The sequence below is a fragment of the Larus michahellis genome, chromosome 23 (genome assembly GCF_964199755.1).
Source record: "Larus michahellis chromosome 23, bLarMic1.1, whole genome shotgun sequence".
NCBI classification, from domain to species: Eukaryota; Metazoa; Chordata; class Aves; order Charadriiformes; family Laridae; genus Larus; species Larus michahellis.
The window spans coordinates 5,978,827-6,006,113 of record NC_133918.1 but is presented as its reverse complement, the minus strand read 5'-3'; the positions used below and the strand labels follow the sequence as shown (position 1 = coordinate 6,006,113).

The window sequence follows — 27,287 nt, the reverse complement described above, 5'->3', positions numbered from 1 at the left end:
GACTGGAAAATAGGACCATTCCAGTATGTGGCATATAATCAGGAACTGAAGTCTTTAGTGCAGATTTTTCTGCAGTGGAAGCTCTGATCAGCATAGACACGTAACTCGGAGGGCTCAGGATTCAGAAAGCTGAATTAGACACAGCGCACCCGCGCTCTGCTGTGCACCTCTTCTACCCGCTATCCCCAAAATGCTTCACAGAATTTATCATGCTGGCAGCAACGACCAGGCATTAGGAAAGACAGCGCAGGTGAGCATAAATTCACCCCACTGAATCTAAATCATCCTGTGGGCCAGTGGGTCTCGGGTCCTTTATCTCAGCTTTCATTCCCACTGGAACACAATACTTGCCCTGACTGATCTCCTTCGCACTGGTTATCCTGGAAGTCTCTAGTCTCACTGTACTTTCTGCCATGTTCTGGCCACATCTGGGGAAGTTACAGCTTCTTGCCGTCTCTCTCCAACACCAGCACTCCTGGTGCTCTGCCGCGAGCTGGCGGCTCACAGCTGCCCTCTGTTAAAGCAGGACTGTGCCACCCCCACCGACTTGCGGAAAGTATCTAGAACAAAGAAAAGGAGGAAGCCAGGCATAGCAGGAAAGAATGAGGATGAGAGGCTCCCAGAGCACTCCCCTGTGTCACAAAATCTCCCTTGCCCTTTTGCACGTCTTCTCTCCCTCTGTGCTTGGTCACGGAGTTGGGAAAGTGAGACCTGATCAGAGACAGGACAGGCAGCATCAACCAGATTTCCTCCTCCTCTTACCCGCTTATTTCACTAGAGCTGAAGCGCCTTGAATCTCAATCTGCCTGCTGAAAGTTGCAGGGTTTGAGTTTCCCGATCTGCTTTCTGCAAACCCAACAGGGAAGCATCCCAAAGGGCTGAGATACGCCGAGCATTCCCCTTCCTTTGCACCGCCCCTGCTGCAGACGAGCTCCTTGCCTACCTTTTATTGCTGACAAGAAGCAGGACAGAGCCATTCTGGATATTGGCTTCTTTGAGAGTCTCGTGCTCTTCGAGCTGCCTGGAGTTGTAATAAAATGTCTTCTTCCAGGAAGTGACGCCCTCCCGTACTAAGTGAGCCCGCAGGTCCATCACTGTGTCTCTAGGCTTGACCGTCAGGGGCATCATCAGGTCCTCATCAGCCAGGTGCACCTTAATGTGGTACCTCTTCCAGCGAGAAAGGCTCCTTCGCAGCGTGTCCATCCTCTCCAGCTCAGCAAGGCCAGTGTGGCAGAGAGGAACATCCAGCTGGGAGGTTGGTAGAGCAGGGATGTGGCTCTGAAGAGGCTGTCTGCTGTGAACAGCTTAAAATGTCCTGCCAAACCTGTTCCTCCCAGTTGCCGTGCTGCGTGCTTCACATTCCAGGGAAGAGCTCACCTGGCTCCAAGAGCCTGCTGGCTGGGAAACGTCTCCATGAATCATTTCCACACACCCCTAAATCCCATAATAATTACAACGTCTTCTCAAAGTGCTCTTCATTCCAATGACTCTCAGAGGACTTTAAAGCTGGATCTCGATGGCCATTAGAAACGTGGGTGCATGTGAGAAATGAAGGGGTTTAGTAACCTCTTGTCTCCTGCTCTAAAAAGCTGCCAGCTATGGGGTAGATGATTAGTTCAACAAAGTAGGCGTTGAGGAACCTCACAGCTATTTAACGTGGCCATTTTAATGAAGAAAAGTACTCTGCATAGTGAAAAATTCCTCATGGGGGAGAGCCAGAGCGTCCTGAAGGAGACACAGAGCCTGGCTGGTGGGAACACCCCTCCTTAGTGCAGTGCAGTTTCCCCCGAGGAGGTGTGTACAGTTATTGTAGGCAAAGAGGCCAGGACCCTCCAAAAGGAGTGGGACTCAGTCGTTGCTCCTCATACTGTCAGATATCTAACACTGACTCACACGTGCTCCTCACTGGTTCATCATCTTGATTTCCTCTTCCTTTCAGATCCCTGCCTAATTGAAGGGCTGGTCGTATCCTGCTCTAGCACGTGAGCAGGGACAGCATCACGGGGCTGCAGACACACCACGCAAACAGGCGACAACAGAGGCCTCGAATACCAAGAGGAACAAGCAATACTTCGGTAAGTACGATACCTCCGAAAGGAAGGAAGCGATGCGAGCCGTGGGAGCTGGCTGTAATTGAATGATCCTGCAAGGCAGACTCTGGCAGTCACAAGATGATACTTCAGAGCAAACATCATCAAGATAAGGAAGTCCTGGTTTTTTCTTTTTCTCAAAAAGATCAAGTCACCCTTTTATCTTGTAGGTAATTTCCTCTAGCCCATATTACAGGAATTAATTCCCTTGTCCATTCTCCTCAACGCAGAGCAGCATTTTCAGACCAAAGTACTGCAGGATAGTTGACTTCAGAGTCTGCTCTTCACTAAAAATGGGCTGCTCCTGCCTATTAGATAACAAAACAAACTGTCAGATTTTCAGATATGGTAGCAGTCAGCTCCCATTGAGAGGGTCAGCTCCCAAGAGAGGTGTCCCCTATCCCACTGCCAAACAAGGAGGTTTCCATCCTGTCTTCACACTTCCCTTCTTTTTTCCTCTCCAGCACAGTATGTCTCTGCCAAGAAGAGCAGCGAATATCTTCAGTTACACTACAGGCCATGGAGATTTTCCTGTGCACTCGAGAAGAACTGAAGCTTCTGCTACCAAGATTTTCTTTCCAGAGTCAATCAGTGTAAAGGTATGATTGTTTTGGTGGGGACTGGGATTCTTGGGTCCTCGCTCTGCCACTGAGTTGCTGCAAAGGCTTGAGATGAGTCATGTCATGCCTTTGTGTTTCTGTTTGCTCATCTCATGACTGCTGCATGGTGTAACACGTGTCCATTAAGCACCTTGTGGGAAACAGGAACAGCTTTTAGCAGAGTCATGGTCTGGAAGCATTTAAAAATGCCTGGCTCTACAAATACGTCAATAATCTTCTTGAAGACAGGACACCACCGCCCTGATTAGAGCAGGAGAAACTGAGGCACGGAGTGGTGCAAAGCGGTTATAACAAAAAATACCAAAGGTTAGGCTCTGCTCCCCATATCTGGGCACCCCAGTGAGAGGTCTTGTTTTCAGAGAGCTAGAGAAGCTTACAAGCCTAGGGCCTGGTGTATCCTTCTCCATTGGGGTGACATTCATTTGGGGAGCCAAAATCCGTCCCTGGTGTAAAGCCAGAGTCTCAGGGGTAAAGCAAGGGTCTGATCCAAGTCCCACTGCCATCCAAGGGCAGACTCTCATTGACGGCAGCCAGAACTGGATCAGGCCCCAGACGTGCTGAGGTCTGATGGCTCCGGCCAACAGAATCTGCCCACTGAGTGCCAAAGGAAGCATAAGGCATTCTCATTTCAGCAGAGCCCGTCTGGTGTCAGCGAGTCCATCAGCTCCATCCTTCAAGCATACGTGACAGCCTGACAGCTGCCAAATACCTCCCTCAGACACCTTTCAGACGGCTCCTGTTTATTTTTAGGACAGCTCTTTCCAGTCAAGGCTCAGATGTGTATCATTGCGTAGAAAGGGGGGATGGTGGCAGAGAGAAAACACACAGCTATCATTTTTATTTCTTTGCCTATGATGTGCTTGCAAACTTCTCTCGTGTGCCCACATCCGCCCATATTGGGACCCCTGATTTTATGACAAGAGATGATATTCTAGCCTGTGGAAGCCAGGATAAGGAGAAGCATAGCAGCGAAGTCAGGTTATGAAATATTGAAGCAGTGAAACCCTCACTGGAACACGTGAATGTCTAATGCCAGTTCCAATTAATTTTGAATTTTTCATTAAACCATTATTAAAAGCAAGAGGACAGACGAAATAAGGGAAATTGACTTGGGCAGTATATTAAGTACCTTAGTTTTGCTGGAGGATGTTTTATTATCTGTCCAAAGCAATTATTTCACCAGCTCCTGACAGTTTGTGGGCTAAACAGAGGTACAGGATAAAGTTCTAGATGGTCTTTCCTCAAAGTTATTTTAATCTCCATCCCCTACCCTGCACCATGCAGCCTACTTGGGTGACGGCTCTGGCATGTCATATCTAGAGGACAAGACATGGAGTCAGAGTTCTGAGAATCTCTGATAATGTGTCACTCTGGCATTATTTACAAATCAAATAAAAACTTATTGACTTAAGCTTTTCCCCATATTGAGGGCAAACAGAGGACGTGCAAACATTCAGAGAAACATTCATTAGGAAAGCCTGAAAAGCAATTTAAAACCCAGGTGGGCTATGATTTTTTAGTGGGGAAAAAAATAAAGCAACAGCGTTTATAAAATGTTGTCTCCTCTTCTGTTCTGCAAGCTTCCTTACTGCATTGACTAGAGCAAAAGAGAAACACCTGCCTGAAGTAGGTGCTTCATTAAGATGCCTCAAGCTGGTTGAGGTGATCCTCGGCCTTATAATGTCTTCTTACAGTGCTAGAATAGAGACACTTATTTCTTAGGTGGGTTTGGGGGGTTTTTTTGGCAACGGCTGTGTTTTGCTGCTTGCTGTGCTGTTCTCCTTGCAAAGGACACAAAGAACTGGGATGTTGCTCTATAAGGAAATAAAGAAACCTTTATTTTGTAGTAACAACCATAGGGAAATTGCAACATCTGTGGAAATTTTGACCCTAATTCCCCTGGCAGAGCCTGTAAGTCTGGGGAAACCACTCTCACAGTGCTGGCCTTTCAGGCAAGGAAGATACTTAGCTGTTTCCTGACGCTCTCTGATCCCAGGACTTGCGGTCAGTCATGCTGAACACTAAGGATTTTCCTCTGATGTTTGTTTGGGGTGAGTTTGTGTTTGGGAGCAGATAGACAGCAAGGGATGAAGTGTGAAGATGGCTGCCCTTGTCAGGCTGACCGTGCTGTACCTGCAACTCTACAGCACTGGCTACCAAAGAGGGCCTTAGGACTCCCCGAGGCACACGATTCTGCTCATGGGCACGTTCTCTACCCTGCGATTGTCTTTCTGCTCTGATAACTGATGGTGCGGAGGGAAGGCTGCAGCGTTGTGAGCTCCGAGACCCACGCTGGGGGCTGGGGAGCACGGGGCTGGGAAAGGTTCGCTCACAGGGAGTGAACGGCCATGCAGGACAAATCATCAGGCTTGACAGTGATAACTTAACGTTAGAAATCTCCAGTCCAATGTGCAGCGTGCCACCTAATTCATCCAGTGCCCCAGATAGCTCAGGTGATGGGGCAGCTTAAGGCGCGAGTATTTATATTCCTGAAGTACCCAGAGGCCCCAGCTAGAGCTGTACCACCATGTGCCGAGCGCTTTACAGATAAGTAAGATGAGTAAGACCTTTCTTATCACCCAGTGCTTTCCTCCTCCTGAGATGTGCTTGGTTATAAAGTGACTGGGCTCACTTTATATGTCAAGTTACATCTACAGCAAATGAACAAAGAGCTAATAAATGATTAATAAATGCTTTGAAAAATGGGTAATTAAATGCAACAGCTTTTTAGAGTCCAATGGATAAGCACAAAATATGTAAGCGCAGGCGATAACGCTTTCTCCTGATATAACTTATGTACAGCATACCGCTCACATCTGCAAGAGTGCTTAGGAATACTATTAACTTCTTGCACACCAGAAATAAAGAGAGCCTTTCTATGATGGAAGAGCACTTCTCCTGGGGATTAGGGCAGAATCCTCATTGTTTAGGCCGTTTAAAATACAGACACGCTGGAAGGTGCTTATATTAACATATACGGGAGGTGTGAGGGATGAGGGAAAGTGACAGTCCTGACCCTGTCCTGTCATCTGCCTGTCAAGCTATAGGGTCCTGTGCTCCCAGACCAAATGGCTTTTCTGTTCCACTGAATTCCCAGCCACAATCTCCCATCCTTGCCTGGCACAGGGGAAAAGGTCCCTGTCATCCTGCCCCGTTCCAGACAATAGTCAGGAGTTCTCCATCTGCTCTGGCAGCATAACAGATTTTTTTTAAAAAAAGATATCTCAGAAAGGGAGGGTTTATCCCCCTCTCATTGTTTTTGGTACAAATGAGGATTTCTGCCACTTAAAGCAGCTGAAGTTACCAAGCCAGACAGATCCTGCTGCAGGATTGGACTCCAAAAGATCCTACAACTTCCCTGGCTAGCTGCCCAGCATCAATATTGCATTAATGGGAGCTGGTGGACTCTGTTTGGCATGGGATTGAACTTAAAACGGGCTCCAGAAAAAAAGCTATGTATATTCAGCTTTGGTGGAGCAAGCTTGCCTAGTTTTGGAACACAAATGAACCTGCACGTTTTCTGAGCAAAAGTTGGATGTGAGTTGGTGACATTTTCTGGTGGAAAGGGAAATGTGAAGGGAAAAAAAAACAGTAACGCACATGTTAAATGAACCAGTCAAGTGCAGACAATGGAAAAACTGAAAAACGGGTATGGGGGAAAGCATTTTGCGGTGGTAGTTATTTCTCACTGCAGTTCTTTATAACTTCCCAGATGGGAGATTCATGACCCTAGGAAGAAGTCTGTATCCTCCAGGGTTTGGCCTGCGGCAGCCCATGACTCACTCGCCTACCAGGTTTGGCAGTAAGCTGAGAAACAAGCAAGGCAGCAAAATGTCTTGTGGAAACAGCAAAATGAAACAAATTAATTGCTGGAAGAGCAAAAAAATAAACCTCTCTGCACAAAGGAGGGCCCTAGATGGAGAGAGAGTGAGCGCTTATGCCACTGAGGACCTGGTATCCCAGGCAGCCAGCTCCATTTATTTGCAGGAGAAAGAAATTAAGGATGCCTCTGTCTTAAAAAGTGAGGTAGACGGAAATAGAAGATTTGAGTCTTTACCAGCCATTCCACCAGCAGCAAGATGGTTTTCCAGGGCTCAAGGAAGAAGGAGAATTTGTGGATCTACATTGCCATCTAATGGCAAGGAAGAGCTTAAAGCTTTCACTGTGGCCCAGAAATGGGCAAAGTAACTCAAGAGGGGGTGGTCCAGAGAGATGACTGTCCTTCGGTATAAAGGCAAATCCTTCTCTGCAAAAAAAACGGTCTCACCGGTGAAGGCAACGCAGCCAGCCCAGAGAAAGGAAGAGCAGCCAAAGTCTTGGCATAGAGGCTGCCGATTCCTCCTCTTCTGGTGCTCTCCACTCCATTCTGTATTAGCCAGGAATGTTAACATGCATATAGGATGGGATTTGCTTTCTTCTGGTGTACTAGACATTGGCAGTGAGACGGGCTTCCCAAACAGGTGCATGTTTCAGGTGCTGAGTGAATTCTGCCAACCTATTCAAAACAGTGTCAAGTTCAGCATCTCAGGTGTTCAGGACCCCACTGGGAAATGCAGATAACCAGGATTATTTAAGAAAAGAGGTAAATTCCCCTTGGATCTAGGCACGGGAAGAGTAGATCTACCACTTTGGTCACACCTAGCCCAGTACCTTGTCTGCACCTGTGGTGAGTAATGGATGAGAAAGTATCAGAAAAGGAGTATTACAGATTGTTACTGCTGGGCCGTACGCATCATGCTGGGAGACAGCTCTGCAGGGAGAACCCACAAAGAAATTACGGATTTTTTGTCATTTGAAAGGAAACGCCAGGAAGAGACGAGTTTGATGTTCATTCTAGTGCCACCTTTGCTACAGTATGCTGCTAATGATACACCATATTATATAGTTTCTAGAACAGAAAATTTACGAGAGTGGACTATTAGGAGATACTTATAGTAGGAAACTGATAGAAATTTGGTAAAGGATTGTCAACAGCTTCTTTCTTCTGTTTTGAAACATTTGTAGCCTTGACACATGCAGCTTTACATACGAGGAGGAGTTGGAGCTCAGTCAATGGGAGAGAGAGGAGGTGATCTTTTATGACCAAGAGCTTAGAGCGGAGCAGGGGCTGGGGGAGAAAGTGGGGATATAAAATGTCTGCTTTTCCCAGATCGTGAAATGGGACATGGTGGGGTCCCACCTAACTCCTGGGCAATAAAAAAGGAGCACGGGTTGAGAGCATAGAAAATTTTGAGACCTGCCAGACTTCAGGCCACAGGTCCAACCCCTCTGCCCCAGTCTGTTAAAACGCCTGCTGCGACACGCTTCCCATGCAGCGTGCTGCCAAAGAAATGAGCACACTCTTGAACAATCCAGCTTCATTTCCTTCTGGTATCCTCTCATATTTATGCACCCAACCTTGCCAAGCCTTGCTGGGCCCAAACAATCCTTATGAAAGAAAAGGAAAAACAAAGGAACTCCTTAGAGCACCCTCCCGCCCGCCTGGAAAATAAGAAATGCTTTGGAGGGCTCTTCTTTCTCTCTTGGTTTCTCACTGTTTCCCAAGCTAATGAAAGCCAGAGGCTGTGGGAGTGACAGGGTTATCATTGCCGAGAGACCAGAGTGAATTTTTCAGGTACTTCTCTCCAGTTCGTGAAGCAGGGAGGGGAAGAAGGGAATGTACCTGGTTGAAGGGCTACACAGGGTGACGTGTTCCTTGATGTTCCTTTCTAAATGTGGCTCTGAGTCATGATACAGAGTTGATTAGAAAAATTATCTTCCTGCAGTAGAAATACAAAGGCAAAAGAGTCTTGTTCAGTGTTCACTTCTCCAGCACTGATTCTGGGCCTGCCCAAGCCTGCAGCGGGAGAGGGGCTGGTGAGCTGGCTGGAAAGCCACCTCTGCTCATCTCAATAATCAGAAATTATGAAGAGGCTGCGAGAGCAGCCATAGAAACAGCTCAAAACATGTGCCTAAGGCTATACGCAGCTGTAGTCCCGGGGAGAGGCGTGCACGGTCTTGCATCTGCCGCCATCACATGAGTTCCCACATGCGCCAGGTCAGACGGGGCTAACACGGTCCTCCCCCACCTGATGTGTCTCCAAAGCTGCGCCCCAAAACCTGCTCCTTCTGAAAAAGAGCTACAAAGAGGGCCTGTGGCACATCCACCCCCCTGGCTCGCGTGGAGCAGGAACACCCGGGCAGGGTCCGGCCTGGACGCAGGATGCCCCAAAGGAGCTATAAAATGTGGCTGACTGGTTTGAACTCACAGGAGTAGTGTGTTGACCTGGACCACCGGGTCACAGCCAGCAGAAGAAAGTTTTTAAAGGTGTACATTGCCCCAAAGAAGGCTAGTGGAGATCACCACGGCTGCACCGTCAGCCCAGACCCCTCCAGCACCCCCTGCCCGGGGCCGGGCCCAGCAGCAGCCTGCGGGGCAAGAGGGCAAGGGGAAACGCGAGCCGTGATGGTCATCAGTATGGTTTATTAGTTTTTAATGCCGTTTCTGCAGGTTCAGCAGCGCTGTTAATTTTAGTGCTTGACCCCGACTTCTTAAACCAGTTCCCAGGCTCAGGACCTTGATGCAGTGAAATGCCGAAGTTAAGACTCAGTAGCCTTGGTGACTATTAGGCAGGTATTCTTTATTGCGGCACCGGACGCACAGTGGACTGCTCCACCTAATGTGCAGATTTTATCTTTCACTGCTCAAATCATCAGAAACTGACAAAAGATGCCCGTGAGGCCATCTTGTTGCAGCAGGACCTGCGGGCCAGAGTAGAAAAGGCAAATATGGCAATTTCTGGGGGGGAAAAGCATGTTTAATTACGTGAGACATGCCAAGGAGTATGGGCACGATCTGAGTGGGGAAGAGCAAGCACCGATTTCCCAGCAAACACTCAACTTACAGCTGTTAAAAATTCATAGCATTATTTCATATATGGGGGGGAGGGGACGGGACGCAGAACGGGGTCATTTAATTGCCGCTAACGAGGGATGGAGGTACAGGAGGTGCTGGGCGGGCCCGGCCGGGGCTGAGGACGCTGAGGCGGGGCGGGACGATCGCGCACAGCCCTCTGGGAGCTGTAGTCCTCGGGCGCGCCGCCATCTTGGCGCCTCCAGCTCGCAGCCCCCCGGGGCGCTTCCTGGCGGCCATTTTGGGCTGGGGGGCCGAAGCCCTCTGCGTCAGGGAAAGGGTGGGGCCGCCGGGGGTTGAGGACTTGGGTTTAGTAGCAGTGTGAGCATTGGTTTTATTTTGAATCGATACAGCAGGAAATCTCTCACAAAAGGCAGCTTGAGCAGCCTAGCGAGCGCTCTGACTGGCACAGAGGTGCTTTGGGGATGTTTTTTGGGGTTCTGGCCTTGCTTATAGGCATTGTGCGGGTGTTGGCTCCATGTTCATTCTACCATTAGATAAATAAAGAGCAGTTTTTCCTTAGAAGTCTCTCTTAAGGCCTTTTGGTGCAATGCCAGCTCACTCCAGAGGATGAGGGAGTTCCTGTGTCTTGTGCTCAGTCTTTTGGTACCCCTCATGCTGGGGATGCTGCGAGCGCTTCTGAGAGAAGGCCTGGCAGGGTTTGTGAGGGTGTGCAAGGAGTTGGGCCTGTGTGTGGCCTGGGAGTGAACACAGGGCAGTGGAGGGCAGAGGCAGAATCAGTGGGAAAGTATCATGAGGTGGCTAATCGGACCTGAATTTGGGAAAGAATAGACTAGACTAGAATATCTCCAGTTGGAAGGGACCCGTAAGGATCATCGAGTCCAAATCATCATTTGTATTGCTGGTTTTTGCTTAGGCAACAGAAAAGGGGCATCTGTTTTATCAGAAAAGAAAAATAAGGAAGAGCATGTGTCAGTGTAACTCCTTTGGGAAGGCACCAGTGAATCTAACTCCTGTGGTTTTGCTCAAAAAGTGGGGGAATGTGAGGGCATGCAGGTCCCAGTGTAGCAAAGTCAAGTGCTTTCATTCTGCTCTGAGAGGTGCAGTAATTAAGCCCTTGCTACAATTAGGGCAAAGCGGGTGATGGGCGCTGTGAAGCTAAGCTGGGGCATCCGTAGGGATGGGAGAGGACAGTTGGAGCACGGGCATGTGTCTAACAGGGCTGGAAGAGCAAACAGGGCTCATCCCAGGGCCGTTGGGTGCTCTTGTTGGTGTCCTCAGTGGAGCTGCTTCTGATGATCTTCACAGAGCCTACTCATGCCTTGCCTGACAGAGAGAAGGTGACTGCTTCATAAAGCAGAAGAAATAATTTACAGTGCTCATACGACTGCAGCTTCAGGTGCATTGTTCAGTTCCCAAAGTATTTAGTGAGTGAAATTTCAAAGACAGACACTCCAACTCGCTGAATGCCTTTGAGCCTGAACTTGAGATCTAAATCTGAGTTCTGTTATGTTCCTTAATCCCAGTGCTTATTTTCACAGCAAAAAAACCCTGCTGTCTCATAACATATCCTGCATCTTCTTATAACATAAATTTAGCTACCTCTTAAGTGTAGATTTTTTTATTTTATTTTATGCATGGATTTATTTTGGAGTAATCCAAAAAGATCTTTCCCTTTCCTTCATTAGTCTTATGCAATTATTATAAGAAGCTAGGCCATCCCTGTAGATCTATTGGGCTGTTTAATTGCTCTGCAAACACGGAGGGGTGCTAATAAGCTTTCTTTCAAGCATGTGTTCATATGTCAACACTTTTGCTTCTGTCAGAAGCTTAAAAATGGAAACAGTTTTCTCTTTAAGAAAACAGGACCCAAATAAGGAGATGATGGAGTGCTGAAGATTCCTCTAGTGAGTCTGTTCCAGCTCATTCCTTAGAAAGGCTGCGTGTGAAAGATCAGAGAAGAGGCCAGTAGATCTGGGTTTTGTCCAGGGGTCTCTGGGTTTAAAGCTCTCTACAACCACTTGAGCTCATTTTCCATGTGGCTTGACTGAGTACAACTCATTTCACTGCCCAAGCTGTTAAAAATCTAGAACTTTACTCTTCGGAATTCTTTCAGTTGCGCAACAGATACAACCTATCCTTCAGCAAAAATGGAAGCTATCAAGAAAAAGATGCAGATGTTGAAGTTAGACAAGGAGAATGCCATTGACAGAGCAGAGCAGGCTGAAACGGATAAGAAGGCAGCTGAGGACAAATGCAAACAGGTGAGTAGAAATAAAGTCACAGATTGTGTGTGCACTGCAGAAATAAGTGTAACAAAATACTCTGTTGCAGCTTTCTGATTCAGAAAGCAAAATAATTTGAAGTCGGGTTTTCTGTTTATCTTCTTTTGAAGTCTTTTGCTTTTTTGTGATGTTACACTCCATGCAGCCAGGGCTAGGTATGAACTTATCTTTTCAGCCATCCAAGTCTTTGTGAAATTAGCATGATCTACACATTATTAAGAGTACTTTGTCTAAGTTTTCCTGAATCTTAAATAATTGCCTTAGTTTTCGTGTGCTTGTGGTTCCCTGGAAAAGGCCTGACGTGCTCCAAATCAAAGCTGCGTACCTTGAACACCTGTAGGACTAGTGTTAATACCTCCTGAAGAGTCAGCTGCGCCTAAACATTAATTGAGCCTCTCCTTGAAGTGAATTAATAAAGTTCACGTGACTAGTCCTTGGTATAGAGAGTGCCCCTTCAAGGTTCCAGCTCTGACTCAACAGTAGATATGTTGTATTATTTTTTTGTTAAGAATAATCAGAAATATCTTAATTTGAAAGCTCTTCTTTTAACTGAGTTTTAGTGATAACATTATCGTGTTCTTTTGTTTTTCAGTGTTCTTTATTCTGAGTATCTACCTTATATTTGAGCTATAGTATTTTCAGAATGATCTTGAATTGAGTTGACTACGCTCAGGTTTCTTATAGCACTTTGTGTAAAATTCCCATGTCTTTTACATCCTCTAAATGTGGCTGCTTCTACTACATCTTCCAGACTGCTAGAATACATTATTAGCATTCATTTGGACAAATGTGTCTTATGTTCAAGTTCAGATTGAGATCCTGGATGATAGTAATAAACTTTCAGGGTCAGCTGCTGCTGTCTTCCCTCTGCCCCCCCAGCGTAAGGAAAACTCCTTGTCCTTTCTGTGTCATTACAGTGAGCTCCTACAAGCTGCACACATCGCCCCGTGTACGTAGTCCCTGTTTCTTTCCTAGCTTCGGAGGTGTTGATCAGATGCTGTTCTGTTGGGACACACAGTTTCCCCGGCTAATCTTTCTGTGCTCACTAACAGCCACAGCAGATTGTTACTCAGTCAGTGGTGACTGAATGCCTACCCTTCCTTTATGTTTAGTTATCAAAGGTGATTTCCTACGGCGTGATAAATGACACACTTTTGGGAATTTTCAAGTATCTATATGAAGGTAATTCACAATAAAAAGCTAAAAGAGAAAAAAAAAATCTTTGATCTTACTCTTTTCTGAGTTGTCTAAAATTTTTCAGCTTTTTTTTTTTAATGTGGGCACAGTAGTCAAGTAGTGATTTTAATATCATACACAAAGGAAGCATCTCCTTCATCCTGCTTACTGGCCCTCTGTTAAAGCATCCAAACAAGCGTATTCTGTTCTCTCACACTGGTTACTCTGAGTAAAAGTATAGAAACATAACAATGTTCCAGAATAGCACGCTACCAAAAATGTCGTTAAAGCTATCTTTGAAGCTAGAACGAAGAAAGTCAGTGCACTAAAACACAAACTATTTTGAGTGAACTATTTTGATAGACTAAATTTATGTGAAGGCGGAGCTAAATGGTTAAATCAGTTTCTCTACAGACTGAACTGTTTTGTGTTGCAAATGAAATGATGGAGCAGATGGGCTTGCAGGCGCACCCTTATCAGCAGCCTCCTGATAATGTAAATTCTTCAGGGAGCATGAGACAGTTTGTCATTAAACAGTCTCCCGGCAGGTTATAAATAGGACTGTTCTAGCGTACAATATGGATTTATATGGTATGGAGGAGAGAGTCTGAACCTCATGGTAGGATGGAGCGTAGTTGGCCCACAATTAGCCAGAGGATAATTGGGGTCAGAAGGGACCTCCAGCCATCGCGTCCCACCTCCCGCTTACAGCAGGGTCTGTCATGGGCCAGACCTGGTCCCTACGGCTTCCAGAGTCGCGTTTGGTTAGAAGTGTCTTCAACAACATACAAAAGATGATTGGGGAACGACCACTCGTTTTTTCTCGCTATACAGGAATTTAATATTTTCCTAATAAATCATCAGGTAATAGTGTTAGAAAAAACACAAGGATGCCATTTTAAAACACTTATGCTGTAGAATTAGGTGCTGCAGGGTGTTGTGGAGTCCAAAATAGAAATGAGGTGACAAAGGCCTTGTACCCAGTTACGCCTTAAACCAGATGCTGTGTGTACGGTGGCAGGAAGTGTTGTCCTAAGGGTGGGATGTTTTTAAGGATCTTTGCCGGGCAACTGCTACCAGTCACGCTCAGGCTACCTGCCCCAGCAGAACTTTGATCTGCTCTTTCATGACTCTTTTCTATGTTATGTTAAACTAATAGTAAAGAGGGGTTTTAACCATAATAGGCTGTAACTGATAATATATCAAAATGCTCACTTTGGGTTTTTTTTTCCTCTCTTGAAAGGTAGAGGATGAGCTGGTTGCTCTGCAGAAGAAGTTGAAAGGCACTGAAGATGAGCTGGACAAGTACTCGGAGGCTCTCAAAGATGCCCAGGAAAAACTAGAGCAGGCTGAAAAGAAGGCGACTGATGTACGTACCTACGGCTAGTATTTGCCTGGAACTACTGGCTGGTTTGTGTGTAGCACACTGGTGCCAAGACCCACTGAGGACGTCTGTGTTGCAGCACTGTGAGCGCGGTACAGGGAGGGCAGCGGTACGTTTCAGCTACGTACAGCTGCTGTCCCCACTGCCAAGGTGGGCTCGCGCTGCCCGTCCTGCGCCAGGTGCGTGGCAGCCAGCACCGCTCAGGGCATTACGGGTACCCACAGGGGAATGCAGGGGGGTCTGAAACGGGGGGCAGTGTTTGTGGGTGGAAATCCTTTAGGAAAGGTGAAATCTCAGTATACAAAATGGTGGCGTTTGAGGGAGGCTGGGACAAAGCAGGGATCTGCTGTGCCGTAAGGCAGCAGTTTGCCTTTGGGCGGAAAAACCAGTCCCAGCTCCCCAGCCACGCAGCCCTTCCTTTTGCTCTCAGAATCGTTAGTTTTGGCTTCTCTCTTGCCTGCCCGGGCCCCAACCCGGCGGGCACACGCCGGCGGCGGTTTGCTGCACCCCACCTTCGGGGTCCTGGGGACGGCGGGGGTGGCGCGGGGAGCCCGGGAGTCCCGCCGCCGGCTTCGCATCACCGAGCGCCGCGGCGGCCGGGGCCGGGCTGGGCGGGGACCCCGCGGGACGGCGACCGGGGGAGCGGGCGGGGCGGCCCCGGCTCGCCGCCGTCCCGGCGCTGCTTGCGCCGAGTCCTGGGTGCTACGTCACCACCCCCACCTCCACCTCCAGCCGCGTGACGTCATCGGCCCATTGAAAGGCGCGGGGCCGCGCGCCGCCACGTGCAGCACCTCCGCGCCCTGCCCGCCGCCCGCGCCGCGCCCATGGCCGCGCCGAGCTCCCTGGAAGCGGTGAAGAGGAAGATCCAGTGCCTGCAGCAACAGGCGGATGAGGCGGAGGATCGCGCCCAGGTCCTCCAGCGGGAGCTGGACCTGGAACGGGACCTGCGGGAGAAAGTGAGACCGCCCGGGCTGCCTGCGCGCCTCTCTCGGTCGCTCTCTCCCGGGCTGCCCTGCTCCTTCCTTCCTGTCTCTGGCTCTCTCTCGCTGGGGCGCGCCTGGCTCTCCCCTGCTCCGGGAGGACGGCTCGGCCGCCGGCTGCCTTCGCTCCTCCGCTGTCCCCCTCGCTCCTCCGCTCCGCAGCCCCGCTGCGGAAACCGCTGGCGCTGCCGCAGCGCCTCGCCCATACCGGCCGCCGGGGGCGCCGGGCACGGCGGCGGCTCGTCCCGGGCGCCCGCTGCTTATCGCGCTTTGGGGCCGTTTCCCTTCAGAAAAAAAAGCGTTGCGAGCACCGATCGGCATCGGGAAGCGGTTACGAGTTGAGTAGGAAATGGCTGGTTAATTAGGAAAAAACGCTGCATGACAACGAGCGGGGAGTTCCCGCCTCGGCGCCGCACCGCTGGCTCCAGCACAGCTGGGAAATGTCCGAACTGCTGGAAAATAACTTTCCCTCCTGCTTTTCACAGAGAAATCAGAACTCTCCACTAGTGTGCGGCTCTCCCGGGGCTGGACAGCTGGTTTCACTTAGATTTGTGTGTGATCAGCCTTCCCGGCATCTTCCTGCTATTTTATCACATGTCAGCGAGTTAGTTTTACCGTATAAGGACTGCGGGCTGCTTCTGGGAGAGGTGGAGCCACCCCAACTCCGGCTTCCCAGTGGCCCCGACTCCATAGTTTTGGAATCTTGCTTAATTAAAGTATGACTTAAAAGTGGCCTGGCTATGGAAGGAGTCGCAGGCTGCCACATAACAGATGCCAGTTTTCTACATGATTGATGCCTCGATGTAAATCGAGAAAGTTAAACACATGGCACTGGGTAGAAAACAAATGAAATACAGGATAATTTGTGACTAGAGGAACCCTGGGTCAACTTCCATTTGGATAAGTCACTGAAATCCTTTCCAAGATGGTACAGCTATGAATGGAAACCACTTCCTCCAGCTTGGGAGGAGCGGTCAGTAACCAAATTGGCAAAGCTGCAGGAAAACAAATATTTTTTCAAAGTGTTTAACACAAAGCATAAAACAATATAGCCCATAAAAGTGGGGGTTTTTTAAATAAAAAAAAAGTTAATCTTATATATGGCAATCATGCTCAGATTTGCAGACTATTGAGTGCGCAGTTGTTAAAGTAGGGCTTTATTTTCCTTCAAATAACAAACAATTAAAGGATCCATATCTTAATAAAAACGATGTATTTATGGACAGAAATTTGTTCCTATTGTCTGTATGTGAGCATTTTTCCCAAGAATCTCTCCATTTATTATCTAGTCTTTTTTTAAAACATTAATAGTGTGCCCAATTACTGTGCAGTTTATTCAATAATATATAAACAGACCTTATTATTAAGAAATGCTTTCTGCCCAATCCCTTAAGTACCACAGGAAACAATGAAAAGGGAAACTGAACTTAGTTTAAGAACATAGCCAATTTTGCCCTATTTATGTTACGCAGACGACCGATTCTCCCATGCTGGGGCCAACTGCATCTGCCCAACTGACCGCGTAAAGATTATGTAGCGTTTGCAGGCTGAGGAGCCCAGAATGGATAATGAAATAGCTTTAACTCCAGCAGTGTGCTGTGACAGGATATTGCTGCAATCTGTGATGAAACCAAAACCAGGGAAATCAACTGTGAAGTTTTTGGAACAAGCCCTTACCCAAACGGTTCAGTTTTTAACTTTGGAATCCTATGGGCAGACCCAGCCCTGTGAAGTGATCTGAAAATACTTCTCCGTTGGCAATCCCTGCCGAATCCCTTGTGCGGCAGGAATGATAAGTACCATTAATAAAGAAAGGAGAAGCACATACTCCATACCTTGAGATTCCTGAGATGCCATAGTTTAAACAAACAACAAGCAGAGACAGAGGGGTTCCTAGAGCTTCCCTGCGTGTACCGAGGAGAAGCCTTTGCAGTTTTAAGGGAAGTGATTAGTTGAGAACATGTGTCGGCCGGCAGCTGGCTGTGCGTAACCCGAGTTCTGGGCGGTTGTTTCGTACAGGCCGAAGGTGAGGTGGCAGCGCTGAACAGACGTATCCAGCTCGTGGAAGAGGAGCTGGATCGTGCCCAGGAACGGCTGGCCACAGCCTTGCAGAAACTGGAGGAGGCCGAGAAAGCGGCGGATGAGAGCGAGAGGTACATTTCCTTCCGTTCTTCTTTTTCTTTTTTTTTGGTAAAAATTTGAATACATATGAATAAAGTATCCCTGTATAACTTAGTATCTGCTAATGCACATTGCAGGCCAGAGACCCACAACTAGAGGTGCCTTTTTTATAAGCTTAAATGAGTAATTCTGTTATCCTCGAAGAACATGATAGTATGGTCATAATGGGCCACTTTTTGGTTACAAATACTGAAGCCACTGTGGGATCTTTGAAATAAAACTGCTAAAATGCTTCTGCATTAAACACACTTGCCTTGACTTCTGCAGAGGAATGAAGGTTATCGAGAACAGAGCAATGAAAGACGAAGAGAAAATGGAAATTCAGGAAATGCAACTGAAGGAGGCCAAGCATATTGCTGAAGAAGCTGACCGCAAATATGAAGAGGTAAAAGGGATGAGGAGATGCTTAAACGTATGGGAGAACTGGCACCAGCTTTGTTACTCTCCAGTTTAGTCATTCCTTGTATGCTTTTCCCTGTGTGATGGTTCGACGTGCAACGTTCCCAAAAAGGGGCAATTTTAGTAGATATTTAGATATTTAATACTAAGAACACTGCCAAGTCTAACTTATTTGGGGGAAAAGTCTTTTGTGTCTGTACGTGTATGTTTTAATCTAATTTGTTCATTGAGAAGGAAATGACGAGCGCGGTGCTTTGAGAGAAACGGCTACGAAACTGCAGACTGGCTCGAGACAGCTGTTGTCTCTTTACAGGTTGCCCGTAAACTGGTTATTTTGGAGGGTGAACTGGAAAGAGCTGAAGAGCGCGCAGAGGTGTCCGAAGTGTGAGTAACTCCAGACACACGGCGGCAGTTCAGAACACAGCGAAGGGCAAAGCTGTATTTCATTAGAAAAATCTAGTACTGGGAGGCAGGCGTGTAGCATACGTGGAAGAGTTTTTTTGTACCCTGCATACCCAATTTCCTCCTTTCAGACTTATAATTACTTCACCGCTTCTATTTTTAGACTTCTTGAAAATTAAGTTAAGTCATAACAGGGACAGTAGTAATTTATACATTTATTTTTTTTCCTGTAGTAAATGTAGTGACCTTGAAGAGGAGTTAAAGAACGTCACTAACAACCTGAAGTCTTTGGAAGCTCAATCTGAAAAGGTTGGTTCTTTCCATAAACTAAGGGATGGGGCAAAGTCAGAAGTTGTAATTAAAGTCCATAGAAATAATCCAGAAATACAAAGAAAGTGAAAGTGACTTGCTCTTTAACAGAGACTGCTGAGAGCGCTGAATCCGTTCTGCCCAACCCAAGTCAGTAACCTGATAACCATCAAGCCAGACCCTAAATCTCCGTTTCCCACACCAGTCTGGTGCTGACTGAGCCTGATTTTCTGAGATTGCTCTTTTTGTGGGTTTTGCCCTCTTCATAGTGAAAATTGTTAAAACTCCTGATTTCATTAAAGAGTCGTTTCTGGCTAGTCTAAACCGGTATGGAAGGCTTCCTGCTCTCTTGCCCATTCCGCTAGTTTGTGCTGAAGCCTGTTAAGGTCTAAGATGACTCACGAAGGAGCCTGGGCATCCCCAGTCTTAAAATGATGGTTTGTGAACCAGAGTCTGAAACGTCTTGGCAAAGAGGAGCGACGGACAGAAAGGGTGTTTGCAGCCACTGTAAAAGGAAAAGTGGTTACAAATAGGTCATGGTTTCATAAACATCTATTATTGTTGCTACAGCTTCCCTTAAAGAGTGTTTATTGTTTTCACAGTACTCGGAAAAAGAAGATAAATACGAAGAAGAAATCAAGATTCTGTCCGACAAGCTTAAAGAAGTAAGTTTATCCGTCCCCAGACTGCATTTTGGCATCATTTTTTAAACAGCATCCAGTTACTCTATTTAATTTTTTTTAGGCTGAAACTCGTGCTGAGTTTGCGGAGAGAACAGTTGCCAAACTGGAAAAGTCTATTGATGACCTGGAAGGTATGAAATTACTCGAGTTTTGTTTAAAAGTGATCGATTTCAAATCAGAAAACAAAATTCTAGGAGGGGCATCAGATTTTATTGGGACAGGAGAGAAGGCGTACGGGTAGATGGGTGGGATGTGCCCACTGGACACGTCTGTCCCGTGTGGTACCTCCTGGCCGCAGGAAGTTCTCCTGAAAGACGTTCTCTTTAGTAAAACTGGTAACAATAACCTGATTTTGGCCAACTCACAGATACACGGACTCAAGGGCTCTTTTTATTCATAATAAGGTGATAACCCTGCTTCGTCTAATTACTGAAAAATAATTTAGTGAGATTAAAAAAACGTAGATGAAGCTTCTGACCTGGCAGCTGTGTGGATTTTTTGCTTTCATGCCGCTACTCAATTACGCATCTCTTCTCTTCTTTTGTTTTCCGCCCCAACTGCTCTGGCTGCTGCCTTCTGCCTGTCTGCGCCTCTCCTCCTGTGCGCCTCTTCCTCTGGACTGTTTTTCTGCATTTCTTGCTGAACGTGCCTCTGCCCTGGGGACGGACAGACGAGCTCTACGCTCAGAAGCTGAAGTACAAAGCGATCAGTGAGGAGCTTGACCATGCTCTCAATGACATGACCTCTCTGTGAGCGGTGCTGGGGCCGCTCTCCCTCCCCGCATCTCTTAAGCTTTTCTTGCCTGTAATACCTGTCACTTCACGCAGCTTCCACAAGTGATCCCTCAAGCTCCTCTGTAAGGACTGAGCTCAATAAAAACAAGATACCTCTGCCTTTCAGCTTTCGGGGTTTATTTCCTTACAACTCACCTAAAATACACCAGTCGCAGCTGAAGTACGTTCAGCCCCTCCGGCCGGGGCCGGGCAGCTGCAGCCAGCAGAGGCGTCCCCGTCGGCCGGGGCAGGGCCCGCGCAGGTTTTAGTGTTCCCGAGGATGCGGAAGGCTTTGAGCGTGTTCGGTGCGTGCTTGCGGCGCTGCATCTGCCCAGAGGCCTGTCAGTTACACGTGAAATCAAAGCACGAGTCTGTCACGTTAGGTGTAGGATGTGTCCCAAAACCTTACTTAATTACACCAATTACCAAAAAAATTGGCCCTGTTTCATGGATGCATAGTGGTGTCTTGACCACGAGGGTAAGTAATCATGGGGTTTTATTTAAGGGGAAGAGGCTGTAAAATGATGAGTTTTAAGGTGTGTTTTTCTTTTTTCTCACCAGAAAAACTCGCTCAAGCCAAAGAGGAGAACTTGGGGCTGCATCAGACACTGGACCAGACGCTGAACGAACTGAACTGTATATGAGCTGCCGACGGGTCCCTGCGGCCGGGGGACCGGCACCCTCCCCGCCCCCCCGCCCCCCCCCCCTTCCTGCAACACCAACTAAGTTATGCGCAGCCGGGCGGGGGTCCCAGCGCGGCCGAGGCTCCGCGGGGCGCGGGAGAGCGTCGGCCGCCCCGGCCCCTCCTCAGCCCCTCCTCAGCCCCTCGTCAGCCCCTCGCGCCCGTCCGCGCGTGTCCCGGCGCCGGCTGTGCCCGGCCGCAGCGTCACCCCGCCCGTCGCGGGCGGCTCCTATTAAACACTTTCTCCCGGTCCCGCGCCGCCTCCCGCCCTTTCTGTAGCGCTTCTCTGCGGGTGACGTCACGAACCGCCACGCCAAGCCGGGGGCGGTTAAAGGCGTGACGTCACGCCAAGCCGCGCCACGCGCCTTCCGCCCGCCGCGGGAAGTGACGCCCGACCCAACCGCCAATGGCGCCGCCGCTCACACGCCGAGCGGAGGCCGCCGGCCAATGGGGCGCCGGCCGCGCGCGCTTCCTGACGGGCTCAGCCAATGGGTGCGCGGCGGGCGGTGACGGGCGGCGGCGGCGGCCCGTGGGGCGGCGCGGGGGGCGGGCGCGGGCCGAGGGGCGGCGCCCGGGAACATGGCGAAGACGTACGACTACCTCTTCAAGCTGCTGCTCATCGGCGACTCGGGCGTGGGCAAGACGTGCGCGCTCTTCCGCTTCTCCGAGGACGCCTTCAACGCCACCTTCATCTCCACCATCGGTCAGCGCGCCCCGGGGGCCGGGGGGGGCCGGGCCGGGCCCGCCGGCGGCGTCTCGCTCCGCCCGGGGCAGCTCGGTTGCGGGGGGCGCGTTCGCGGCTGCGGGGGCCCGGCGGGGGATTCGCGGCCCGGCTTTCGAGCGGCTCTCGAAAGCCCGCGGCCGGGCGGCTCCGGCCGCTCTCGCCCCGCCGCTGGGGCTCGGCCGGCGGGCGGGCGGGGGGAGGGCGCGCCGCGGGCGCTCCCGCCCGAGAGAACGAACTGAAAAGCTTCGCGGTGAATCTGGGGGGGAGGGAAGCGTTGATTCGGTCTGGGGCAGAAACTCGGAGTAATTCAGTTGGTTCCCTTCGCAGGTATCGATTTCAAAATTCGGACCATCGAGCTGGATGGGAAGAGAATCAAACTGCAGATCTGGTAGGAGTTTGCTGCCGACGGGGCGTCTGCGGCGGGGGGTGCTGTTACCGTCGAGCCGTTCCTGCAGTTGTGCTCGTCAGCGCTTCACAACAGCTTAGACACTAAGAGGGAGTTTTAGTGCGTCTAAAGACTGGCTCGGCAATGTTTAACTGGAACTTTTGGTGGCTTTGCCTCGAGCAGGCCGTTTGGCTGAGCCCCGTGTTCTGTCTGTTCCAGGGACACCGCGGGGCAGGAGCGATTCCGAACCATCACAACCGCCTACTACAGGGGAGCGATGGTAGGAGCCGGACGGGTGACGCTACACCGATCCCGGGCGGTTGGGCTGTCACAGTCACATCGGCCAGGGTTAACGTGGGACACGCACAACTGTCTGTCGGCCAGGTGTAAACTCTGCCGCACTAAGCCCCTGGAGCAGTGCTCCGCTTCGGAGCGGAGCCGGGAGTTCCAGGGAGCTCCGGGGGCAGGTCTCCTCCGGGACTCGTGCTGTGGATGCCCGTCCCGCGCGCCTTATCTAGCGAGGCACAAGCGGCGGTTAAATGTTATGTAGAACCGTGAACCAGCTGCTTTAAAAATAGACTTCGTTGAGTCGCTCCTTTCTGCCGCAGACGAGTCTTTAACTCGTGCTTAAACTGACTGAAACACTCTGTCTCCTCCTTGTTCTTCAGGGCATTATGCTAGTCTATGACATCACCAATGAAAAGTCTTTTGAAAATATTCGGAACTGGGTCCGGAATATCGAAGAGGTAATTTCTCTATTTACTTACTCTATATTAAAGGCACTATTTTTTCCTCCCAAAGTAGTTGAAACTTAATTGGTTCGGAAGTTTCTTTTGAATTCATGTACTGGAGGGAACTTGGAAAATAAGTTCAATGAAAACCAGTAACACCTTCTGGAATGTGCCGGTTCACAGTTATTTGCTGCGCTCGCACACAGGGAGCACCAGCTGTGGGGACCGCAGCCCTCCTGGTGACGAGGGCACCTCAAAGTCGATGTTCTCCTGCCACGACAAGTGACCTGAGAGCTGTCGGTGTGCAGGACCCGCGCTGGGCATTGGGGAGCCCGTAAATCTGCGGAAGGTGCTCAGCAGCAGCATCTCCGTGTGACGCACTTGCCGCATGCCTCATCTCTCTGACAATATTTCTCTAAAAACACCCAAGCCCAAGTCTTTGCTTTGATGTGTTTCTGTCTCAGCACGCCTCTCCAGATGTTGAAAAAATGATCCTCGGGAACAAATGTGATGCAAATGACAAAAGACAAGTTTCCAGAGAGCAAGGGGAGAAGGTAAGTGCCGGCGCTTTAACGTGTTTCAGCTCAGGCTTTTCAGAGTATAAAACTCGCCGCCGTCACTGTCCGTGCGCTGGCACTCCGGGGGTGTCTGAGCAGAACTACTGAATGTCCCGAGCTGTAGTTCAATACGTTTCCCCGCTCTGATTAAAAAAACGAGTCTGCATTAAAAATTCTTATGAATGATCTGGTCAAGATGTGTTGGGTGCAAAGCACGGAGTTGGATTTTTTTCTTAGAAAAAGGAAGAAAAAGCATGCTAGAGTTTGACATTTAGGAACTGTCTCTTTTTGGCTAAAAGCCGCTGAGAGAAGGGAGACGGGATTGTCTTTTCTGGCGTCAGATGTTACTTGGTCAAGGTAGAGACGGTGTGTCCGTGTGCCGCAGATGTTACAAGACTGACAAGATATCTCTCTGTGCAAGGGAAAAATAAAAGGAGCAGATTCCAACGTGTGCGGGGTGTGAAACAGCAGAACAGAGCCCAGCAAGAGGAGCTGCTAATAGCAATGAGATCTAGTTCCTGAATTTTACTAATTGTTCTGCCTGAGTAAATCCCCACGTTGCCGTGACTCGCGCCGGGGCAGACCCTGCGCAGGTGGTTGTTTGTAGAGCTGTTCCCGCAATTCTCCAACTAACGTGAATCCTGCTTTTGTTCAGCTTGCTGCAAGTTTTGGGATTAAATTTATGGAGACCAGCGCGAAAGCAAATATAAACATAGAGAATGTAAGTACTGCAGCCTTTCTGCTACGTTTAGTGTCCTTTGTGCAAACAAGCCCTGAGGACACCTGCCCGTCCCGGCTGGATGCAAAACTCGGTCGTTAGATCCCGCGGTTGGGTTGTTAATGCATATCGCTTCTTTAAACTGACCTTGGCGCTTAGAGCGTAACACAGGGGTGTTGGAGCAAACAAAAGCTCAGCTGCCTCTTTGCATTCAGTAACGTGGTTGATGAAGGGTCACGTTTTCCCACTCGCTGAAGCCGGGACATGCCCCGCCGTGGGCACCGTGTGCCATTGGGGGGCTCGGGCTTGGAAAGGGGGTAGCGGAGTTGGAAAAGGAGCATTAAAACCTGGAAGGGGGGAAAAAACACTGGAAAACTTGACATCCTTCAGGAGTTCAATATACATGGAAACTCGGGAAAGCAGCTTATTGCTAAACAAAAATATTAGAATATATTTTATTAACCATGTAACACTGAACTGCTTTGTCACAGGCATTTTTCACTCTTGCAAGAGATATCAAAGCAAAAATGGACAAGAAGTTGGTGAGTAACCGTCACTTGGTCCACGCTGCATTTAAATAGGAAAAAAACCCAAGCACGAGCCAAATAGCAAGTACTGATGCGCGGCGTATAAAAGGGCTGTGCGGTCTCTTTCCTGGGGGGAGCACTGAAGGTTATAGACATTTATTTTTAGTTTTGTCGAGCTACGCTCTGACCTCGGCTTACAAACAATTGTCTCTGCGGTTCAGGAATTAGCTGCAATGGCTGAGGTTTTCTAAATAAAAGCATCTTATTTGTTCATTGAAAGTCAAGTGAGTGGTAGAGCAGTTTAATGGTATTTTCCTGCTCTTGCAGTCTGAAAAACGGAATCCTATAAATGAGACACGCGGGAGGCCCACTGCGCGCGTCAGGGTAGTGCTCAAACCAGGATGGTTAGACGTAGGTGAAGAGCTAATTGTTTCGATAACTGTAGCGGAAGTGTTCTGAGAAAGGATTGGGTTCTCTTTCATACAACAACCAAACGTACAGCGACGTCACTCTGTTCCTTACGAAATGAAGGTAACGGGGGTTCCTTCTGCGCCTACTGAGCGTTCCCCCTTCACGTGACCAGACGCGAGCTGACGGAGCTGTGATACTTTGGCTCCTGCTGACGATTCCTGTTCCGGCAAGAGCCAAACACGTTCCTCTGACTTTTCTTTCTAAAAATCTCGGCTGTCTTTGAGTTTATAGAAGGACAAAGCGTAGGTGCAGTGCAAGTAGAAATAAGTAACTGAATATTCTTTGCCTCTTCAGGAAGGCAATAGCCCGCAAGGCAGCAACCAGGGCGTCAAAATCACACCAGACCAGCAAAAGAAAAGCAGCTTTTTCCGATGTGTTCTTCTGTGAGGGACACGGCCTTAATCTGAGCAGCTGCTCAGCTGAACTGGACTGTGCCTGTTCTGAGCGAGAGTTCCTCTGTCTGTGGACTTAGCGTTTCCAGCATACCTTGTCACTTTGTGACCATCGGAATAAGAAATTGTTTATTTTAGTAATTGTCTGACTCTTCAATTTTGGAGATGAAACAAGTTTATTTTTGTCAGATTGCCACCGGGCGCGTGTATTGTCTAGCAGAGGGGGTACAGACCAAACCTGTGATACAGCACCGTTGCTGACAGGCTTCAATCTTTGTGTTCGTATCTGTAACGTAGCCCAATTAGAAAGATTTAAGTTATGATCAGAATAAGAAACTGAAACGCCAATGCTAATAAATACAGGTATGTGTCCGTGGTAGATGTGCATATCCGTAGATGCGATTAGATCAGTCGCATCGAGCCATCAGTAACCGCGCTCCGGTGAGCAGTACAGGCGTACGCCTTCCAGAAGGTGGAGGGAAGCGTTCTGATCTCCACCGCTTTGCTACTACGGAGAAAATCCTTTGTCTGCCTGTTCCTTACTCAGTTGCGTTATTCTAGACAATCCACAAGTACAATTGAAGTTTAAAAAAAAAAAAAAAAAAAGAAATCCTCCTCAAAGGAATCTCTATTTTTTTAAAAAACCAAAGTGTGCTGTAAATATAACGGATCCTTGCCATCAGGAATGACTTTATCCATGTTAGACTTGAACGTGCTTAATGAAGTACTCCGGGCGTTTAGACGCGTTTAACGGGAGACGACGGCTACGTTGAGTCCCACGCGAACCGTCCGTCCTCTCCTCGGGGAGAAACGGACCCTGGTTGGGGTAGGGACACTCACTCGACATCTGTAACGTTATGATGGGCGACTTTTCCTTCTCCGGTCGAGAATGACTCCAGATCTGTCAGGATGCAGTAGCTAGTTTTAAATCATGACAAGAAAATGTATTGCACTGCTTCCAGTTGTGTGTTCTCATGCACACTTGCTCACATATGCAAATAAATGTTGCACATATGAACACTTTCTGAAAGCAAACTTTTTTAAGCTGAGATTTGCCTTGCTGCTGCGTATGATCGTGTCAGATTTCACGCAGCAGCAAACCTGTTGATAGCTGGCATCAATGCAAATGACGTTTCGTCCTCAGTGGAAATATTCCACGTATTTATTCCTATAAACACAGTCTATTACATTCCGATGTATAAAATGTAACAGCCAAGTAAAGCTCGCAGGTAGGTAATAGCCCTCGGTTGCGAGGCCGTGAGCCTGACTCCTCGTTAGGCTGACTCCTCGTTAGGCTGACTCCTCGTTAGGCTGACTCCTCGTTAGGCTGACTCCTCGTTAGGCTGACAGGGGGAGCCAGGAGGAGCCATCTACTTCACAGTCTGCTGTCAAGTGATGGGAGTTACGGGATATTTAATGCAAGTGAACGTAGCGGCTGTGTCCTGCAACTCACTGGAATTGTTAACATGCTTTGTTTACATTGACAACTGCACTTAAGGGTAAAATTAAAGCTGATTTTAAAGTTAATGAATTTACTCACCGGGTTTGTTTTTTTCAAGTTTGTGGTATTACATTCTGGCCTCAAAGTAGCGCTCGTAAGTATTACTGAGTTAAGGATCTATCAGATTCATCATTAAACTTTGTAATCTGCAGCATGCAATTGGTCTCAACAGGAGTATTGCCTGTTCTTCTAAAACGGAAAAAGGAAATTTTACTGTATAATTTACTGGTTTATAAAAATGTATTTTATATGCTACCGCCTCTTTCTTTTTTTTTTTACCGAGCTAGCAGATTTCAGGGAGCTCTGTTCATGATTAAAGTCATGCGTAAAGCTTTCCTCTAACCAGAACGTTATGGTGGGGGTTTTTTTGTTTACTCGTGGCTTTTTAGCGTGAGGACTTGGTGAACACGCACCGTAGCGGATTACACGCAGCTGTGTTTGTAGGATAAAATCACGTTAAGCTA

The 27,287-nt window shown here is 48.5% G+C and overlaps 3 protein-coding genes across 4 annotated transcripts; 2 read left to right on the top strand and 1 right to left on the bottom strand.

Annotated features, from left to right (window-relative positions):
- Positions 1-939: 939 nt before the first annotated feature.
- On the bottom strand, positions 940-1,203 carry TINCR (TINCR ubiquitin domain containing). The gene has a single exon (XM_074565773.1). It carries the CDS (start codon positions 1,201-1,203, stop codon positions 940-942), a length of 264 nt encoding a protein of 87 aa, XP_074421874.1.
- Positions 1,204-11,443: 10,240 nt separating this feature from the next.
- On the top strand, positions 11,444-21,068 carry TPM4 (tropomyosin 4). 2 transcript variants are annotated; one of them, XM_074565565.1, is made up of 9 exons: positions 11,444-11,827; positions 14,268-14,393; positions 17,408-17,541; positions 17,837-17,954; positions 18,282-18,352; positions 18,604-18,679; positions 19,282-19,344; positions 19,424-19,493; positions 20,033-20,261. In XM_074565565.1, exons 1-9 carry the CDS (start codon positions 11,714-11,716, stop codon positions 20,113-20,115), a joined length of 855 nt encoding a protein of 284 aa, XP_074421666.1. In that variant the 5' UTR covers positions 11,444-11,713; the 3' UTR covers positions 20,116-20,261. The 2 variants fall into 2 exon arrangements, with proteins under 2 accessions (XP_074421666.1, XP_074421667.1); XM_074565566.1 differs by lacking the exon at positions 20,033-20,261 and adding an exon at positions 20,697-21,068 and having other exon boundaries at positions 11,450-11,827.
- A 286-nt stretch (positions 21,069-21,354) lies between these two features.
- Positions 21,355-27,076, top strand: RAB8A (RAB8A, member RAS oncogene family). Its single transcript, XM_074565568.1, has 8 exons — positions 21,355-21,520; positions 21,869-21,929; positions 22,146-22,206; positions 22,595-22,672; positions 23,122-23,211; positions 23,870-23,935; positions 24,424-24,474; positions 25,225-27,076. Exons 1-8 carry the CDS (start codon positions 21,397-21,399, stop codon positions 25,315-25,317), a joined length of 624 nt encoding a protein of 207 aa, XP_074421669.1. The 5' UTR covers positions 21,355-21,396; the 3' UTR covers positions 25,318-27,076.
- Positions 27,077-27,287: the final 211 nt, after the last annotated feature.